We start from the raw sequence: 22,090 nt of genomic DNA on the forward strand, positions 1-22,090 counted from the left end.
ATAAGCAACAAGTTGACAACAAGGCATAATTTTGCAGTTTCTTAGCTGTAGTCTGTGGTGTTTAAAAAAACTGGCCTCAACTTGTGCACCACTTTGTTTACAATAGATAAATAAAGCCATCTTTATTATTTATTTTTTATATTTTTATTTTGGCACACAGATATAGCAAAGACTCTGAGTCTGAGGCTCCCTTGACAGTGATTTAATTTTGTATGTGTTCATTTTTGTGATGGGCAAGACAAACTGTGTTTATGTTTTATGTAATTTTTTATCCAAACTGTCACGCTGGTGCAGTGTATTTGGAGCAAATGCAGGCCAGTGGCAGACGTTTATTTACACTATCAGCATCAGTACCAGGGAACTGAACAGGCTAACACAACAGACAACTCGACAAAGACTGAACTAAAGATAGGACTTAAACTTAAAAACTAACGAGGGCACGAGGGACAGGTGGAGAAACACAGGTGAGGGGAAAGAGTAGGGGAAAACAAGAGAGCAGGGAAGCAGCTGATAGGCTGGGAAGAACACTGGTAACTGGGCGGGGCTAATGAAGCTGATGCAGGGCAGGTGTGGAGAGAAAGAGGAGGAACACAAAACACAGAGAAAAACAAGTTAAAGGAGACAGAAATTAAGATGATTATAACATTATTATCATTATTATCATTATTATTATTATTATTAATTAAACATTAAACAATGAAATAATGATTAACCGTTTTCATTTTGTTGCTCATCTTTGGGTGTAATAACCAGTGCAGCCTCTTGGGGACATCAACAGACTTTTATGTGTCTGTCACATGTCTGTGTATGTGTGAGTTATTCATGTTCATATGTCATTCAGTATGAGTTGATGGGTTTGAAAGGTCGAGCTCTTCAACGCTTCTGTTTTTTTTCTCTATGACACACAGAGACACATGAAACAGCAGCACCAATTTCACCCCAAGCCGTCTGATGATTGCTATCGAGAGTCCTAAACAGCTCGCATTTTGTCCTCTACTCGTCTATTAAGACCATTCATAACCCACGTGTTGTCTCTGGGAGGGGGCCGGGGGGCATGGCATGACTCTTCACAGCTGCACTGCATGACAGACAACAATTACCTGAAACGCACAATATAACATTTTGTAAAGGATACTAAGACCTGCTCAGCCATTGTTATTTGACTGTTCTTTGAAGGATCTGGCTGGTATTATGGGTGGTGGTATCTTTTATAACGTCAGTTTTAACCCTAACCCAGTTTTGCCTAACCCTAACCCAAGGAGAAAAAAAAGCATGTTGCAAATTTTAACACTATTCCTTGAAGCTAACATTAAAGAAACTTGACACATATACAGGTGTTTTACATGAGAGGCCCTCCTGTGGTGCATTTATAATTCTTCCTTTCACATTAAAAAGCCTTGGATTGGCTCTTCTTTTTCTGTGAAGAACTGAATGTTAAACATCTTTGCAGGAAGTGTTGATTTAATAGGTACATAACACAAACCCCTCAGTAAAATGATTGAAAATAATTAGTGAACAAGATCTGTATTTCTGTTTAAAAGAGTCACTCCGAGAGGCAGTGGACTATGACATGACTGTTGTACTGATGGAGTTACTGCTGTGGGAATGTACATTATAGCCCGCTGAGTTCTCCATGTGAAGTATAAGTAAAGCTGAAATGGTTAGTGGATTACCATAATGTTTGTTACTTTGATGAAAAATGCAAAACGTTTACTTTCTGGTTTTCCTTGTCTTCTGTAACAGTAAACCAAACATCTTTGGGTTTTGGACTGTTGGTCAATAAAACAAGCAAAAAAAGACATAACTTTGAGTGTCAGGAAAATTGTAACAGGGTGTTATTTCATGCTTATTGTGATATATCAACAACCATAAGATTAATTGAGGCTACAATCCATAGATTAATTATTAATGACAATAGGCTACAATAAGTTACAGCCCTTTATATGAGAACTGGTAATTTCATACCCCCTCAGCTCAAATACTGAGCTGTCCCTGTGTTTAGTGCTCAGAGATGAATCTGAGATTGATCTCTAACCGACAGCAAGACAGAAAATCAGTGAATTTCCCAAAATGTCAGGAGTGGCTTTTGGATGTAGATATTTAGCCGTGAGTGTTTTTGTGCGGACAGATGAGAGATTCGAACCGGCTGCAGAGCAGTGCCACCCTGACGGCTGGTGAGCGCAGGACAACGGCTGACTGAGAATGAATGTGGACAGCTGAGCGACTGCGGGGCAGCCCCGGCCAGAGGTTGTCATCTGATGACCTTGTGCTGTCTGCCGTGGAAAGCTGATCTGACAGCGCGAGGCCGGAGGCCGTGGACACACATGTGGGATTGAAGATAGCCAACAGGACGCAGACTGACTGTGTCAGGAGGACGAGGAGGCGTCAGGGCGTTAACAACGATGTTTTGCACGTCAATTAAACAATTAGTGCTCTCTCTTTTTCTTTCTTTTGAAAGAGTGAGTCTGGGGAGAAATCAAGACTGTGACACATTAGACGGGTCAAGAGTTCAGTCCCTGCGGTCAGTCTGTTCTGAGATGTCCTGGGGTAAGAGCTCCTGAGGTGTTACTTGACTGTACCTGCCCATCAACTCCAGAACAGAAAATAGATGAGAAGCTACAAGGCCAAAAACTGTGGGCCTACAGCAGATGGAAGAAGTTTAATGAACAATGATATGGACACCCAATCTTGAGTTTGTATTGACTGTTTCGATCTTATCAATTGCATCCATTCATTTGATTAACAAACAGTTTTTATCATTTGATTGTCATTTTTTTTTGTCATGTTTCACAAGCAGGTTCTGTTGAAACTGCTGCTGGGCTATAGCCACCACTGAGGACACCAAGGTCATGTTATCATTAACATTTCTGGTTTTGGGAGGTATATGTAACATCAAATGGATTTTATATTTTATTACTACACACACATGTTGGATTTTTAAAGCCATCATGTGTAATGTTCATGTTTGGCTACATATCCTAAAATAGCTGTTTTTGTGCAGATACTAAATAGAATAAAATCGAAGAGATTTCTAATTCTCCAAAGGATTTATATACTATTTTACCAGAAATATTTGAGCTCAGTATTTCCAAAATCCTGGATCCAGGCCTGACAGGCTGTAATGGTTATTCACATCAGTTGACATTAACATCGAAGGTGGAGTCAGTGAATTTATCGTTGACTTTCACTGTCACACTGGACATGAACAGCAGTGTCCCAGGTGAAAGTCCTGTGCTTATTAACCCCAACCATCCATCCCTGACCTCCTCCCCATGTGAGCTCTTTAAACTACTTGGACCAACTTCCTCCTTTAGAGCTGTAATAATTACTACTGCCACCAGAGGCCACTGCCTAACAAGAAACTTCAATTGGGTTGGGTTGTAATAAGCTGCTCTCATAGTCGAACTACATAGTCGTTTCTCTTATGAAATTGGCATTGAAATGAAACAGCCTGTCAAGTCAGTCTGGCTGGTCAGTGTAGTTTAACATATGCAGACACAATGTAAATATAATAAAAATATAGAAATCAGCTGTTTATCTGCTCTTTGCTGGGTGAACGTAGGATTTAAAGGTACCTTAAAGAGTAATGCCACCATTTTTTGCCTCCAGTGATGTCACTCAGTGGCTAAGTTGCATTGTGGGTAATGTAGGTGCCGGGTTTTGAAAAGCAGTGCCACTGGTCCACCATTTTACTGCTGTAACACTGTTGGACTCATTATGGAGAGTTTAAAAATAAATGATTAAAATCAACACAGCAGTACCAGAGATATTGCCTTTTTATTACACACATTCTTCTTCCTCTGCAAAGCCTGGTGCCTACATTACCCACAATGCAACTAAGCCACTGAGTGACATCACTGGAGGCAATTTTATCAGATTATGTGCTTATTGTTATTTCTTCTCTAAAGTGTGGGCCAGCACATCTGAAAGAAACACAATTGTTTTATTGAAATTCACTTGGAAACAATAAGGTTTTGATAAAGCAGTTAGCATCTTGTCATGTCATGTCAGATTAATTTATCCATCACTGTATTAGCTCTTTGTTGGGTTATCAAGCTCAACTTTAATGGCCACGTTGCTCCTGAGCTGTCTGAGCTCCAGCAATGGGTTCAATTTCCTGATATCAATGTAACAAATGTATTACAGTTGATAATTTCCTTCCACAAACACATTCTCGATCTATGAGCTGTACTTGATGTTATTGACAATTGCTGCACTAGTCATTGCAGCTTGCCAGGGTGGATGCTATTTAAGGGTTGTGTGGAATTTACATAAATGCTGGTCAGTGGCCATTAAAGTCATGTTATCCTCTCATGGTTGACTGGACACATACGGCCTAATCACTCCATAGAGACTCTGAAGGAGAAATAAATTACAGGGTATGCTGAATTACACATTGAATAAAGTCCACTTTTATGTAAAATACCTTTTATTATTAAATGCATCAGATTATGCATGCCGCTCAAGTTATTTTTTGGAATAAGTGTGATAGTTTGAAATAGTTAAAATGACTCCTCCAGAGCTTTTCAAAGCCCATAAATATCCCCTTTGTCTCAAGAAAATACTGTTAAAACCTGTAGAACCAACAAAATTCCCTGAAACCTTCAAAACAGCAGTGGTACAGTGGAAAATGAAAAGGCAGATGATTTAAGGCACAGATTGTGGAAGAGTGTATTATATTCTAAGTAAAACAGAAGATCATCATCAAGTGATGTAACGTTCCTGAATGATCCAATTCTAAATCCAATTCTTAAGAACAAAGGGAACCAAGTCATACTGGGTCACAACATGCTGCTGTTGAGCCATGCTAGCATTTTGAGCCTAAAATAAAGAGACCATACAGAGGTGTCCTATAACCAGAAAAATCAGCCCTAAAAAATATTTGTCGTTTTGCTCATGTTAAGTGAAAAGGTTTGGGTCTCTTACTTTGCGGTAGAGGTGGTGGGTATACCGGTTTTATCACTGTCACCGGTGTCACAATCTGTGACTGTTTTTGCATAATAAAAGTGCCAACATGCTTGAGCAATGTTGTTAACGTTGCCCGGAGCTCCTTGTCTTCAGTATGTGTGTGTCTTGCTGCTGTATGCAAATGTTGATAGACACACCTCGTGATACACTGACTATTGAACTTACTTATATTAATATTATTTGGATTTTATAAATGCTGTTGAGATGCCTAATCCTATCCTATCGGGCAGGCTACTTCTCCCAACATACATGTGGGCCTATATGTTATTTTTATTCGAATGAGTAAACAGATACCTTTACATTTACGATTTAAAAGAGGGAGAATCATGTTTGAGTGGAGTCTCCCTTTTATCGTTTTGTAATACTGTGATATAAATCTGTCGCTGCAAAAAAAAAAAAAAATGTAAAATTCTGTTGTATAAATTTTTAGACATATCACCCTCCCCCTACTTTGTAGCTATCATAAAATTGCCATGGGAACACTATTTTCCCTCTTCAGGAAAGATGGGCTTATCTTACCTGGGTCTTCGATCTTCAGGTGTCTTCAAGTGCTGATGCCTTGTGTCTCAAAGACAAGATGAAGATGGTGACAGCCACTCAAGGGAGTCCCACTGGGATGCGTATGGTAGTCTCTGTTGAGTTAGCAGTGTCTTCTGGTCTCCTTACACGTTGACTCGGAGTGTCCTTCAGATTGGCTGTACTTGCCTTCACATAAACTATATCAAGAAAATCATTGGTTACATTTGCTGCACATGAATGCAATTGACAACTCATCCACTGCCTTCACATTCAAATGTATTTATAGGAAAAATGAAGGAAGTGGTTTGGTATCAGCTGTAGCTTTAAGCACCAACCTCAGCTGAACATTGAAACCGGTCTCTGGTGTGGATTGGTCACATCTTGCCGATATCTGATCCTCTTAATAAGCTCCTTTATATGCCGCACCTATGAGTCAAATCGGTGCATCCCTATTTAAATTGAATCTGCACGGCACAATTGTTAACATGTCTTGAGGGTATTAGTTTCAGAAATACATGAGTTTAAAGCCACATTTTGTATGGACATTTACATAAAAGCTGTTGCATAACCAAACAAAAAGTAACATTCATATACATTTTTTATAAGATTCTATATTCACACAAGCTCTGTTTTTCTCCTCTGCAGTTTTCCCCCCACACTGCATCATTCTTAATGACTCGAAGGCGGTTGTAGTGAGCAGTATGTGATGGGTTGTCTTGTTTGTAGCAGTGGATGGCCAGTCAAAGAGCACTGACCAGCTCCCTGGTAGTCTTTAGTCATACATACAGAAAAAAAAAGTCCAATCACTGAACTCCTACTTCAATCCGCCGTCAGCCTATCAGAGCGGCTCCACACTCAGATAACGGCCACATTAGCTTTTCACATTAAGAGCTCATGAATACATTTACATCTGTGGGATGATTAACTCAGCGGCTTTTCACCCAGAGTTGTCTTTATTACACCGCCGTCAACCGTAACATATCGTCTTCATCCTCATGATTATCATCTTTATCATCAGCATCAGCATCAGCATCATCATCATAATCAAACCATCATTTTGCCCATTATTATCGTCACCATCTTCACCCTGAACATTACTATCATATAATCTTTGTCATCTTCATTCTCAACATTGTGAACATAATAATCTTCATTATCATCAACATCTTCCTCATTATCTGCATCAAAATCACAATACCAGCATTATCATTACATCACCCCCCTCCTCATCACCATCCTCATCTTTAGTGCATGGAAATTGACATTAGCCTTATCATCATCATCCTCGTGAAGTGTCATCGTCATACCCATTGTCATCATTTTCAATGTCATCATGCACATCATCACCATCACCATCATCCTTATTCTCATTGTCATCATCTTGATAATCATCAACGTCATCATCCTCACTGACATCATCCAGATTATCATCATCTTCATTATCATCCTCGTTGTCGTCATCCTCATTATCATCATCCTCAGTATCATCCTCATTCATATCATCATGATCATCAATATCATCATCATCCTTATTTTCATCATCCTCATCATCCTGACTGTCATCATCCTCATTATCATTATCTCAGGGGTGGATCTTTCGGCTTGTGTGTTGATGAAGATGCAGCCATCAGACCATCAACACTTTGAATGCGCCTTGGGTGGTTTCTCCTGGGGCTGCTCCTGTCTGAGGGCTGCTTTTCAATAAAACAGAAGCTCCACATAGACATTATCATCATCCTCACTACCATCATCCTCATTATAATCATCCTCATTATCATCATCATCATCCTCATCATCAGCCTCATCATCCTCGTTGCCATCCTCATTGTTATCATCAGCATCAACAACATCCTCACTGTCATCATCCTCATTGCTGTCATAATTGTCGCCATCCTCATTGTCATCATCAACATCATCATCAACCATCCTACAAGACACAATGTGCTCATTTGATTTTGTCGATACTTTTGAGCCTGCCCACATTTTTTCTAGTTAACCCAACATCAAAATGACACAAAAAAGAGAAGATGACACAACAAAATAAAAATAAACTGTACATATCAGAATGAAGACTTGTTTCTGTTGTCAGCTGTGTGGTCTTAAGAAACAGCACAGCTCCTGAATCCTTTTCTAGCAGCTTGTCTGGGCAGATTACCTCCCCCTGAACTACAATTGGGCTTCTGATAACAGATCTTTTAATATTAGTCTGTTCTTCAATATCAGAGGATTGTGATGGTGCCAGGCAGGGATATTGAGTGAGAGCTAAGAGTTCCTCCCTTTCGGCTTGGCCCGGCATCAGAACTTATTAGACAGATAAATGAGAGGTGGACTTACATCCGAGCCCGGCCTCTTTCTGTGCCTGTGTGTCATTTATTCGTCCCCTGAATACTGGCTCAATCAGATAGCTCCCGGGCTTTCATGGCGGCCTTCATCTCTCTGCATCTGTTGACCCACAGTGGCACAGCCTGGACTAATGTGGGCTGCTTTAGTGGCAGTGTAACAGCCGGTTCTCTTTTACTTTCAAACAGCTTTTGTTCAATTAGCTCTTTTTTCCCCAGATAAAGCTCAGGTATAAAGGCCAGACTGTGTGTAGCATGTGGTTGTACTACTCTATTGGATATTTTGTTCCCTGATTTATCAAAGTAAAGAAGCCTTGTAAACCCTTTTAACACAAGACTTCTCTTTGTGCCTCAAGTTTTAGACTTCCATCCTACCGCTCCTGCTTGTATGACTTATATGATAAGAGGCTTAAATTACTTTTTTATCTTACACGGGTGGATGATGCGTGGTAATATAATAGTGGGCTTTAGAGTTGCTCTGAAAGACTTGAAGAATAATAAGTGTCTCCTCGCCACAGTAGATCCTTTCTCAGCCATGATTCCAAGTTTGTGTGTGCTCACATGTGTGTTTTGTTCAGACCCACTCTCAACTCAAAAATGAAGTCCTTAAAAAAAGACATCCTTGACCAGTTTCCTGTAACCATGGTGATAGGAAGTGCTCTCCAATCACATCTCTGCATTGTGTGTTAGGGAAGTGCAGTGTTTCCTGCTGTTTTCACTGGCTTCCTCCCATTGGTGTGTGCTCAGGATTCTGCACTTGGTCCTGGAAAGCCACACAGTTTTTAAATACTGCTCCTGTTGTGTTGTGTTCTTTGATTTTGTGCATTTTTTCTCCAACAAATGTTTCTACTACAACGCCAACCAATTTAAGTAAGTTGCAATTCTTTCTTTCTTATATTTGCCAACATACTAGATACTAAGGGTGTAACGACACACAAGAATCCAACCCAATAGCCAGAATTCATGTAGGCAATGAATGTACATTTCTGCAAACCACAGATATAATGAAAGTTAAATACATTTCTTCATCTTTACAGGATGTTTTTTACGTTTGTCTTTCAAGTTTATGTTGTGACAATGTTGTGCTCATGGGATGGTTAGGTGTGGGCACAAAAAACACTTGGTAAGGGTTAGGAAAAGATCTTGATTTGGCTTAAAATACCTGGTTTTGTCACTCCAAACACAGCTAGAGATATTCCAATGTCTTGTCAACTAATCGTTTTTTTTGTTTTTCGCAACATGATAACTGGAAATTATACCAAGGTTTCCTTAGAAATATACAGTGGTTTCACATTAACAGATGTTGAAACTCAGTGTCAAACTGTGGTCACTGGGTTGGCAGCCATCTTGCTTATATATAATTGCGTCACCATCCTCTACACCTCGTGACATGGAAGTCAGCATGACGTGCAAATTTGAACATATCTGCAGTTTGCAGAAATGTTTACTTCACACATTTTATTCTGGCGACGAGGCTGCAAAATTTGGTGTGCACCTCAGTTTTGAGGCCACGGTTCAGTATGTTCATGACTATTACTGTAATAGTTAACACTCTTCACTAAGAGAAAACCTGACATAATTTTGGTTCCATAACGGGCTGAATGTCATTTAATGAAGGGGTAGTTAGAGTAATAAATCTCTTCATGTTGTCACACAGTCACAGAGACATTGTAAAGATGTTGCTGTTGAAAACACCAAACTCTGTCTGAAAGGAAAGGATCGTGTGCTTGCACCGGTTGTGTTCATAGCAACTTCATTCTAGTTTGATGAAACAACTGTCTGATGGAAAAAACCTTTGAAAAAGCCTTGAGTCATTTAGCAACAATGCGTCAAAATGTGTTTACTTAACTCAAATTTGCAGAACAAGTCTAGCTAACAGACACGACTGAAACCATAGTGAAGAACACTTCACCAAATGTACATGTCGAAGTAAATGTACGGGTTATGGGGAGCATGACTCAGCCATTGAAAACAGTTTTGTCATTTCCTCTGGAGGTTTCTTGTTTCAGCGTTTCAGAGATACGATAAGGCTTTTCAAATGTTTTATGAGGAAGGAAAAATATTGTGTGTGTGTTCAATGCGTTTTGTTGAGTGATGCAATGTGAATAAAAACTTGTTTTTGTTATGAGAAAATGCCAAAGAGCACCATTAAAGGGGAATTGTATTTCATTTTAAAACCTGGGAACTATGTTAACACATGGTTTTACGGAAATAAACCCTTAATTCATCGACTTAAACGTGAAAATATCAGAAGATCAGTGAGAGGGAGTATAGACATCAGAGAAGCAGTGGGATAAAACAGTGTGTAGAGCCAGAATATTGCTGCGATCAAGAGTTTACTTCAACCAAACCAGAGTTGGTGATTGTTGGTGCTGTGGAAAGTTGAACCAAGATGTTTTTGGTGAGGTTTATTTTGTTTGTGTCAAGTTTGAATGAATTGTTTTCGGGTGGGAAGATGTGTCTAAATGGACTCTGGTGGATTTGAGCAGCGAAATGACGCCTGTTTCTGGTAAAACAAAAAGGATTTCACTCACATAAAGGTTGATCACACGACTTGAATAACAATCTGAGCCTGTCAGTGGCAAGCACAAGCACTATGATTTATTTTTATTATGAATATAAAGTCTAAGTAGCATTTTAAGGCACGTTACATTTCACATAAGGAGGGAATGTAAGTTGCTCTGTTGCTCTTCAAGTGTGTAACATTTTTTTACAGTGTTTGTATCATAATAAGAAAAGTACTTCTCACTGAATTGTGAAACAGATAGAAAAAACAAATTGAATACCAGATGGCTTCATTTTGAAACATGCAGTGATTGAGAACTTTTTTATGTTACAGAGCATCTGACACTTAAAGCCGTTTGAAGCCGCCTCCCTGGAGACGCTCACTCTTCTCAGCGTATTCAACATGTAGAAGTAATCAACATCAAGCAACACTCCACCTCTCTTCTCCACGCAATCAAACTGGGCACTATGCAGGTTGATCATCAGGTCACCAGCAGCACATCTCTCCAGATCCCCCCACAGCCACGGACTGCTCTGCTCAGAAACCAACACCCGACCCTGCTGGAAACAGTTCAGCCCGGCCTGGTCCAGGCTATCATCAATCCTAAGCGGGGTATGGAGGGACCCCTCCAGACACCACAGCCCCCCAGGACCTGTAGCTCACCTGGACCTGCGGGGAAGTCATGCTGGAGTTTGGATGTGAGGGTGGCCGTCCTGCTACTGACCTTGGCTGGAGCTATAATCCTGCTGCTGCTGTACAGACTCTTACGAATGAGACACAGGTGTGTACACGTCACAGAGTAATACATGGTGTAACAAACCATCCTCACCCACATGCAGTGGCGGCGCCAGAGTATTTTTTCTGGTTCAACTACGGTGGGGCTAACCCATATGGTGGCGGGGCTCAAATAAATGCCAGAATTTCAATGTGAATATATATATTCAATAAAACAACACCCTCCCACAGCTAGAAACATGCACGTGCGCACACACACAGAGAGAGAGAGGGAGAGAAACGCTAATGGTTACGTTAACAGCACAGCAGGTGGATCCGAGTGAAAATAAGGCAGAGATAGGAGGCGATGAGACCAATATAAGATCAGAGGGGCCATAAGGCAAACTTTGACACACAGATCCCCCAATTCAACACCACACATTTTCTCGAGTTGTCCTAAAGCCATAGTCTACCACACAACAGCCAAGAGTCTAAACACATCTCCAACAAAACGCTTAACAAAGTCAGCAAAACAATAAAAACAATATTAAACTCACCAGGCTGAGATTTTCAAATGAGTACAATCCGCCGGTTTTTGTACATGCACATGGAAGATGCGGGACCGGAGTGGTCATCTTCCCCTGCAGGTGTGTCCGGTGTGTCCGTAGTTTTATGATAAATTTTGACCAGCTTACTAACGTGAGCTTAATAACATGAGTGAATATAAGCCGCCAACGCTAATTACAAGAGCCAGGTAACTTAGTTAATCAACTAGTAGCTACTGTCTCTCGAGCATACACTAAAAGCGCGCTCACATGAGTGACGTATGGACTGACAGGACCCCACTGATGTCAGGAGGGACCACGATGAGTGACAGTTGTCATCGCAGCTGCCTAAATGCAGTTACGATGCGCTGCGGTGGCGCTGTTGGACTCCGCACTTTTCTTGTTTTGTTTTTTTTTATCTTTTTCTTTTTTTTTCTTGGTTGTTTTATGGTAGGGCTAACACAATTCTTGATGGGGCTATAGCCTAACCAAGCCCTACCTTGGCCCCGCCTATGCCCACATGAGATCCAATATTTTGGATTTTTTCTCCCAGTTTTGGGATATTTTATGGGGCTTTTCCATTGGCGCTTTTGGCCACAGCAAGTCACAGCATGCCACGTCGATTCGCTTTTCCATTACCAGTTTTCCTACACTGAGTTGAGCCGTGAAGACAACCCTTCTCACCCCAAACAAGTGTGTGTTCTGATAACTCATGTCTGTGCAGGAGAACAAAAAGCTGTTTCTAAAAGTCTCTGTGTGTTCCTTTATAGCTTCTAACTGAATCTCTTTAGTTTCCCTCCAGCATCCCTGTTTTTACTATCCGATCTGTTGTATTTTACTAGTTCATCATGCTGTGTCAGGAGTTGTGTGAAGTTTCTACTAGTGAAAACAACATTTTTTTGTTTTGCTACTTCATAAATTGAGCTTTAAATAACTATCTCTAAATAGCTTTGGAGAGCAGAGCTTTATTAGTGGTGATTATTCGATTATACTGCAGGGAGGAAGAGCAGCGACCCAGTTCTCTGCATGAAACATTAGGTGTATTTGAAGCATATCTGACCAAATCCCCAAGCAGTCCTGGGACAAGACATTAATGACATCAGGACAATGGTATGCATTTCTTTGTCTTCATCTTCCTGTAAGCTGCACTCCACATTCCTCTGGACAACATCGATCTCAGTGTGGAAATGGGAGTTGTTGAGAGCTTTGGCTTTCCTTGAGGGCTCAGCGTCTTCTGATTTTGAACAGGCCCTGGCGATGGCATCAGGGAGAGGATTCTTTGTGATTTGTTCCTGGAGAGCTTTTAGACTGCTGTTCGGGGCCACAGTTCAGGCTCTTCTGGTGGACTGGATCTGGCCCAATTTTTGGACCAGTTCTGGCTTATTTGCTTCACTCTTGGCTGACATGTGGCCATGGTATGACCTGCTTGTGGCTCAGATCTGGCAAGCAGGAGCCGAGTGCCATCATTCCATGTGGTATGTGGGCCAGATGAGGCTGTCTGGTACAATTTTGCTGTCTGGGTAGGGAGATCTGGTGGGATCCTCCCCAATTGGCCAGTAGCATTCGTCCTCCTGACCTATTGCTGTTAAGCAACAGGAGATAACTATTTTTTTTACTACCACCTCCTCTGTGCCCAATCCCAATACACCCCTTGCCCTTGCCACTCAGCCCTACCCCTCTTCTTTGCACGTTCATGCCAAGGGGTATGGTGTCCTCGTTGGGATAAAGGTTTAGGATGAAGTGTTAGAGTTACATGACCCTCCAAACTGAGGTTTGTCAGAGGCACACTTCAAACTGAGGGTTATGGCAAACTCTCTTTTGTTTCAATGTATTATGGTCCTTTCTTTTATAGTAAACATAAAACAATTACTACTAATTTGCTGATGTCTCGGTAGCTAGGTAGCTAACATTACATTGTCACTGCTGACAGCCCTGCATTTTTGATGTATTTCAATTCTCACCATGACACATTCTAGTTTCACCAGGCCTTAAAGACTTTACAATTTTGGACAAAACCAGGAGTCAGTCTTAATGCTAAGCTAGGCTAAACATGTCCTGTCCAGTTCTGTACTTGATGTAAGACATGACGTTAACATCAATCTCCTCGTCTAACCCCGAACTGTTCTTTTAATCTCAATAACACTTACCTTGTTAATAAACCTGATCTGTGTTGTGTCCTGCAGGCTGAGGTTGGCCAGGGCGAGGAACGCTCTGGAGTACCATAGCTTCTTCCACACCGCCACCTACACACTCAAACACCCTGCACCAAGTCAGGACCTGCCAGCCAAGAACTGGACGGTCCCCGAAGCTACGGCGCCTATCCAAACTGTAACCGCGGTGACACCCACCGTCACCACCCAACTTCCACCTCCACCAGTGCCCTCTCCACCCCCACTGCCACTACCCCCACCTCCTGTGCTGCCTCCACCACCTTCCATCCCTCCAACACCTCCCACCCTGGCCTTCCCTCTCCACCTGCCTGTGATCCACACCACCCCACCCAGCCCTCACCTGTCATGGGGCGCCTGCTCAGACGTAGATGTTTACTCTCGGATTGGAGCTTTCAGACCCTCCAGGCTCTCCAGCCTCTCCACCCACTCGAAAGTCATCCTGTTTGAACACTCGTCTCTCTGAGTGAACATGACTGGGGACATCAATGTTTGAGAAGAATGTAGTGACTACTTCTAATGGACTGAAAGTCATCCAGGGATGATTAAATGATTGCTTACAATACTGTATAAACACAACATATTTTGTACATGATACTTTCAAATATGATATCAAATACTTTCAGTATTCTCTAAAACTTCAAAGACTGAAGTTTGAATTGTGTGAGCCACTGAATGAAAGTATCTACAATCCTCCTCTGCAAGAAAATTGCTGCTTAGGACCAAACCTCCCAACTTTAATCACGTTTTATCCCTTTGGAGAGTAGGGTTTTCTTTTACTTCGGATTTACAATCTCATGGCTATTTTGAAATTTGTTTTGGAGGCAAAAGAACGTTAAGCCTGAGGAAAGATTACTTTTTGTATCACTTCACAGTGTGCAAAACTAAATGGTTATTCATAATGTTTATGACTGTGACTTGACTTGCAAAATTATCTTTTTAATTGACAAACATCATATGTGTAATTCATGACAATTCAAATTGACTACTGTACAATTTTTATTAAAAAAATATCCAAGGATTGAGACTTCATCTCCCTATATAAAGGAATAGTTTGACAAATTGTGAATTACACTTTTTTGGCTAAATGAGAAGAAATTAGATAGGCAACCAATGGATATTCCTGGACGTTAGGAGTCGCAGTCAAGAAATAAACCGGTACATAACCGCATGTAAAATCTAAATTGTTTGCTGTTTCTCTGATAACAGTCTGTATGTGCTAAAGCCATGCTAACTGTCTAATGGCTGTAGCCTTATATTTAACTGACAGATAAGAGTGGTATAAGTCTTCTCATCTAAGTCTCCACCAGAAAGTGAATAAGTGTATTTCCCAAAATGTCAGACTTTTGCATCACTTGAATTCATAATGTGAAAATAAGACAATTTAAACTGACCTGACTTAAAGTGAAGATCATATGTTATTACAATGAGTTAAAAATAATACATGAGTTGATGAATTAAAGGTGCAAAGTATATGTCAGAATTGGCCAACTCTTGAAGTCATACTCTAAATAAATGACAGGCAGCCTATGACCAGAGTAACCGCTAACTGCTGCCAACTTTAGCTGCCATTAGCTAGTTAGCTCAGTTAGCCCTGCAGCTAGCAGTCCGGACTAGGACCTACAGAGTGGTATTACGAGAAAGAACGGGCCAGGACTAGCTGGTTAGCTTGCCCACTTCAGTAGATATCTCTTAAACACAATCAGTCATTTTTTTAAATGCATAAAAAGTCTTTTTTTTTTGTTATTTAATTATTTTTTCGACTCTTTTAAACTAAAAATTCTTACATATTGCACCTTTAAATTCGTTATTGAATTTCACAGGGCATTATCAGAGAGGTCTGATGTAAAGTCAACATAGTGTTTCCTGCATTCCACAACTAAAAAACACAACTTAACAGAACCTGTTTCTGCATTGCAGCAAAAATATTATAATAGTGACTGAGTCCTGAACATAGATAGCAAGAGAGGAGTTTGCTTTGCCTTTCGTCTATGCTTACTATTTATTTTCCCTCCATATACGGTAATGTTCTTACAGTGTAGTTGTTGAAGAGCCCATTGTTTCTCCAACTGGGAGGCATTTCCTGAGCTGGTTTTCCATGACAGGGTCCCTCCCTGTTTCACACCAGTCTCTGTGTTTCCTCTGACTCTCTCTCTGTATCAGTCTCACTTTGCATTTCATTTGCTTACAGTCTTAAATTATGACTGTGCTGTTTCCTATTTATTCAGTCAAATAGAAATCATGGCACAGTACTTGACAAAGAAATAATAAGTACAGATACAGCTGAGCAGACTAAGTTGTTTTCAGATGAGTCCAGATTGATCATTCTCTAAAGTAGCCCTGTCGCCACAAAGCTAACATCTGTTGTTGATATGATAACCTTAGAGTCCACTTTGGCCCAAACAAGATTAATTCTCTTTCAATATTTAAACATCTTTTCCCAACAGGCCTCTCTTTTATAATTCAACAATAGTTTGTAAATTCATGAGGGAAGCTGCTTTAGTCGATGGTCGTTGGCTGTTCTTGGCTGAAAACTGAGACCTTGCGTGACGTGCCTTTTTAGTCTTTTCTGTATCTAAGTCTGGGAGTGAGGCTGCTGTCTCCATACTAAAAGCCAGTTAATTCAATCTGTGCATGTACTGCAGCACTGTCTCTTAATTGGCTGTAATCTGAGAAGGAAAGACATTTGTAACAATATACTGCTGCTGAAATGAAATAAAATGAGGGAATGTCGTGTGAGGATAGATATGAATGTGTCTGTGTTCTAGATCTGATTGATATTAATTGAAGGGTTTTCATCTCAAAATGTTTTAGACCCTTTTTGGAAGCCCATAGGAATGCTTCATACAGCAGAATGAATTGACATGAGGCTATTGTCATTGTGTTGGTCCTTACAGGCAAAGGTCCTAAAAAACAAATATTGTACTTTTATATTTCCTTCATATGTTTTGTAATTATGTGCATGAGACCTGAGCTTTCTTTAAGAAAGGACACTAACAACAGAAGTAATTTAGACTTGTATCAATGTCACCTCAAAGTCAAAGAAAGTTGTCCAAGTTGTTTTTTTTTAACCATGATCAAAATTTAACATTAACCATATTATTTTTCTTTTAACCATGACGACCAAAGCTCCCTTACTTTGACCAAGTCTTTTTTTTTTCAATTTGAAACTATGATCATCACCCTAACCCTAGCCAGATTGTTTTTGTCCCTAAACCAAACCAAACCTTGCACAACATGCTAAAATACATTTTAAAAATACAGTTTTTGAAAGCGCTCGCAAATTATGCCATTCTGTCAAAAAGGGTGTCAGGTCACATTATAGGACGTGTTGGAACGGAGATCAACATTTAAGTCCCCATGAAACGGCTAATGTAGTGCTGTTTGCTTCAGTATAGTTACACGTTTCCTGTAAAATACGGAATGTACATTACACCCCACCCCCAACCCCTTACCACCAAGTCTCCGACACTGACTCTCCCGGGACTGTATGGGGAACAACACAGCCTCTGAGAAGATAGAGGCCGATTTGATGGAGGGAATACAGTACTGAAGAGTTTTCTTGCCAGGTTTGGCTACTGGCAACCTAAGGTTGAGTCAGCAAGGACTGCTTACCAGCTAATGGCAGCTAACTACATTTAGCAGTAGTTAGCACTTACTTAAGTAACAGAGCTACTGGTATCTGCCTACCAGTAAAATCCATGAATCACCTTGGTACTGCAACTGCCCTCTGTTGTCATTCTCAGAGGCAACAGCCCGTACTGTAGGTGTTCATTGAGATGCTGTTATCAGTTTGGTGTTAGCAGTTACTTTTGCAACAGGTAAAGCTATCTGTCCAGAGCTGCTCAATGCAGAGCAGCCCGAGGGCAGCAGAGGGAAAACCAGAAAATATTTTCTACATGAAACATGACCCTGTTTCACCCAAATCACTAAATAAAGTTATAAAGGTGGGTTTCTGTACAGGAATCCACGAGGTCTGGCACCTAGCAACACCCTTTATGTCTTATGTCATAAAATGAGGAAGGCGTTTACTGGACGAAAAAGTAATATACAGTATGCCCCTGAGTGCAGGATGATTCAATGAGATACCGGCAAAAATACCAACAAAATGACTTTTGCAGCGATTGGGCCTGATATCGGTGTATAGGTGAGATATGGAGCAAGACATGTGAAAAAAAAACCCATTAAAACAGCAATATCTACTTCATGGGACCTTTTTGAGTATGAGGAGTGTCTGAAGCCGTGGTCACACCAGCATTTGTGACAGCAAAATTTTATGGGAAGACCGACTAAGGCCAATGCATTTACAAAGGTCACTGGATTTGCTTACGTGAGTGAAGCAAATTTGCATTGCACGTTTGCATCAAGTTCAACTTTGGTGGACTTTCAAGCACAAAGTTGGGAGGAAAGAGAAAACCAAATAATCCAATACAGAGGAAGCTATTGTAACTTGCTGTGAGGCACTGTCCACTTTGTGAAGACGTTCAGATATACTTCATCATGCCACTTTCTGGTATGAGTAGGCCTTGAATTATGTTTCTGCCACAATGAATAAAACCACAAACACCTCTGCAGACTTACACAGAGCAGGGTTTCAGAGAAGCTTCCAGAGAAGCCGAAGCGCACATGTCTAAAACTAAAAGACATCTCTTAACCCAAACAAAAACAGTTAACCTCACGGAGCCCAACTTATTTTCCCTCCATAGAAGGTGAGTACTCACAGTGGCCTTGTAGTTCCTGACATTTATGATTGTTATCTAACATATAATGCAAGGTTCCTACTTTCCTGGGCATGTACAGTAAATCCAATCACCATGAGTCTGGCAGCTGGTTATGGCATGAACATGCAATCCTGTCTGAACATAACAATATTTCCCTAACATCTTTGTGTTAGCACACCAAACCACCTGTTGCTTTGGACAATGATATAATTACATTTTCCTGCTCGATCATTATCCATCATCCAACAGAAAGATTAGGCCCTATAGCACTGTAAGGGTATTAGGACACTATCTATATATAATATGGGAATAATCTGCTGACTTTTGAACAAATTAAATAAATATTTGATCTGACTGATTCTTCTTACATATACTGTAAATCAATATCAACAGCGATTAAGAAGACTTCTGATGAGGTGGTTCATGCATCTGTTCAGGGTGCATCCTCATTGCTTCCCCTTGGAGTTTTTTCATGCTTTGACTTTGGGATTTGAATACACCTAGTACAGGACATATACTCGGAAATATATGAACATCTGGTGCCAAGTTCTCTAAATGTCTAGGTATAATGTAATTCAGCATAAATGTGTATGCAGAGCTCACATTTGACTTTCCAAAATTGATCCTGACTAATGTTGGCATGGCTTTGGAAGCGAATGTTCTTTGTTACATCAATTGTAGAAATGCCCAGAAGTGCACATTTTTGAACCAAGTTTGTTTTGGTTATGAATAAAATCATGCACATCAATTTTCCAGTTTTAGTATGCCTGCTAGACCAGACTACACTGATTAAATCACAACTGTCTTTTTGGATATCCGTCTGCAAAAAGGACAAACCACCCTGCTTTGCAATAAGTCATTGGGTGGAGGACTGTCATGATCTGTTAAACATGGAGGGAGCCCGTCTGTGCCACTGGGGCATGGTCAGGAACTTCATGGGAACTTATCCTTAGAGGTGTTATCCTATCAGTTGTCCTGTATGTACCCCACCGTAAGCAGCTCTTTTACATGCTTATCAGCAGCTCTTTTGCATGCTTATCAGCAGCTCTTTTGCATGCTTGTCAGCAGCTATTTTACATGCTTTCAGGTTTCTCAGGTTTTTGCTCCAACTCAACAGCCTATGGAATTATACATTCTATTTTTCATTTCAGTCATCACAAGGCAGAGGCGGACTCTGGATGTTTCAAGGAAAATGATAAGATGATGGCCTATGCTACTGGCACACTTGCATCCCTCAATTTTCGAAGCGGATGACTTGTTTTGGTATCATGCAGAGGTGACGACACTGAGGGCAGTGTTCACAATGACCACTTCTGATGGACTGTCTTTTTATTATGGGCTCTATAACTGCTTATCATGGTAACATCGACTACACCCCACTCCCTTCTTTTGTCTTGTAAATTAAAAAAAGAAATCTTGATAGCAAAACAGGTACTGTACCCTCATGGGGGCCACATTATTGTCCCCAGGTAGGTGGGTCCTCAAACGGATAACATGTCCCCACACCATGATCAGCAGTTACAGACAGTCCATCAGAAGCACCTCAGTGTTCATCATCATGGGAATCGAGCCACCAACCCAAAGATTAACGGACGGCCTGCTCTACCTCCTGAGCCTCCCCCTCAGGTAACATCGACTGCAGCTGATATCAGCGTGTGTTAATCCTGAAATGAATCCAAACAGTTCAGTGTGAGACAGACTTGACTGATAGTGGACAATCTGCTGGATCATAAATCTGACCCTAACTCCCTTTGAATGGTTGTGCCAGAAGCCCTTGACTTAAACTGATGATTCTTGGTAATTGCATCTGCCCTCTTCTCATTTTCTCATCTCTGCAGACACAGTGAGAGGAAATGGTCATCGTAAACACTGCCCTCAGTGTCGTCACCTCTGCATGATACCAAAACAAGTCATCCGCTTCGAAAATTGAGGGGTGCAAGTGTCCCATTAGCATAGGCCATTTTGATTTTTCATATCACAAAAGTTAAAAACTGATTGTGTTTTGTCCTTTGAGACAAAACCTCTCAAAAATATTTCTAACATGTCTTATCATTTGCCCTGAAACATCCAGAGTCCGCCACTGCCGTGTGATGACTGAAATAAAAAAATTGACTGCATAATTCCGTAGGCTGTTGAGTTGGAGCAAAACCTGAAAAGCATGTGAAAGAGCTGCTTCTGCCGGAGGTAAATACAATTTTAATGTTAAACATCAATAAATGTGGTTAGTTGAGTCTGGACAGTATGTTTTATTTCTTCATTCACTTTGTGAATAAATTAGCCGACTAATAACAGTGTAAAGACACATCTCCTGAGGCAAGAAATGAAATTATAAAAAGGCAGAATGATTATTTAAAGACAATTGTATTGGTGATCAAATTAGCAATATACATTACACTGCAGTAATCCAATGAGTATAACAGAATCATACAATACTTTATATTTTGAGTTTTTTTTCTCTAACAATGTGTAATTATTTAATAGACAGTTTCATAACCTTTTTAGTGAATTTCTTATTCATATAAGACTTATATTGCCAAATCAGAAGTATGTGTATGGGTTTGTTTCTTGTTAGCAAACCCATCAGTGATGCTCTCTATGCGGCTCTGCAGAGTGCAGAAGTTGTCTCATGGACACTGAGGAGGACATCCTTCTCATACAAATGAAGAAGAATTTAGCGGGTTGCAATGAAACAGCTGTCCAACAATTTCAAGAAGAAAATACATCACCTAATGTTTATTATTCAGTGTTTGCTGCCTTGTGTGAAGCTCTTTGTAACATGGGTTTTGAAACATGCTCTCTGTACTTTATATATAAAATATTTGAAATACGTATTGATCGTCAGTTTTAACCGCACTCTATGAACCCCTCACCTCAGTGCTGAGGGGTTTGTAATAATAACGCCTAGATGATACAGCCTCTGTATAACCTGGTCGCTAAGGCAACATTTGCTTTCTTACAGTTAGCATGAACCCTCACCAGGTGTTTCTTCAGGTTCCCTCAGCTTCCCAATACATAGATTGCACTTGACTCTTACGTTTTTGCTCTGTTCTCTTAACCCATTTACAGTCTGACTCTGGGGTCATTTCAGCATTTCACCAACATGATTCTCTTTTGGGGTATATTTTTTCTGCTGGTGCATTGGTGGAAGTGCCGTTGTGTGGATAAATTATTTGAAAAAACCTATTAGAAAGCATTCTATTACTCTGTCAAGCTAAAAGTAATATATTACTGGAAAAGACAACACCATATTAAGACCATACATGATTCAATAATAAAGTGTAATCATCAAGCTGGTGACATAAATCTAATGAGTGAAGTCACCTTGTTTCAGCAGTGTTCACTGCTAGCTATGTGTCCAGCGGCTGAAACGGAAACCTAATCAACAGGACATCACAAGCCGTCCTGCTCAGCTCCTGCTGAAGTGGACCAGCTATAACATGAGAAAACGCCCGAGGAGCTCTTATTCCTGATACGTTCATCCTCTTTGGTAATGGTCCACCAAAGGCCTGCATGGGAGCAAACTCGGAGTGATGGTATCAGGCTGCGGCTGAGAGAAAATACCACTCAGGCTCCAGGGAACGTGTTGTGTTGATGAGGGGACAGTGTGTGA

At 40.6% G+C, this 22,090-nt stretch overlaps 1 protein-coding gene across 1 annotated transcript; it reads left to right on the forward strand.

Annotated features, from left to right (window-relative positions):
- The first annotated feature begins 8,617 nt into the window (after positions 1-8,617).
- LOC141005947 (uncharacterized) lies at positions 8,618-16,505 on the forward strand. Its single transcript, XM_073478014.1, has 3 exons — positions 8,618-8,696; positions 10,666-11,113; positions 13,775-16,505. Exons 2-3 carry the CDS (start codon positions 10,800-10,802, stop codon positions 14,223-14,225), a joined length of 765 nt encoding a protein of 254 aa, XP_073334115.1. The 5' UTR covers positions 8,618-8,696; positions 10,666-10,799; the 3' UTR covers positions 14,226-16,505.
- The last annotated feature ends 5,585 nt before the right edge of the window (positions 16,506-22,090 follow it).

Source organism: Pagrus major, chromosome 12 (assembly GCF_040436345.1).
Source record: "Pagrus major chromosome 12, Pma_NU_1.0".
Taxonomy (NCBI): domain Eukaryota; kingdom Metazoa; phylum Chordata; class Actinopteri; order Spariformes; family Sparidae; genus Pagrus; species Pagrus major.

Excerpts from the sequence above, each read along its gene's own strand:
- LOC141005947 (XM_073478014.1), top strand. The coding sequence starts at position 10,800 with ATGCAGGTTGATCATCAGGTCACCAGCAGCACATCTCTCCAGATCCCC. Across the intron at positions 11,114-13,774 it reads CTCTTACGAATGAGACACAG|GCTGAGGTTGGCCAGGGCGA; the intron begins GTGTGTACACGT and ends TGTGTCCTGCAG.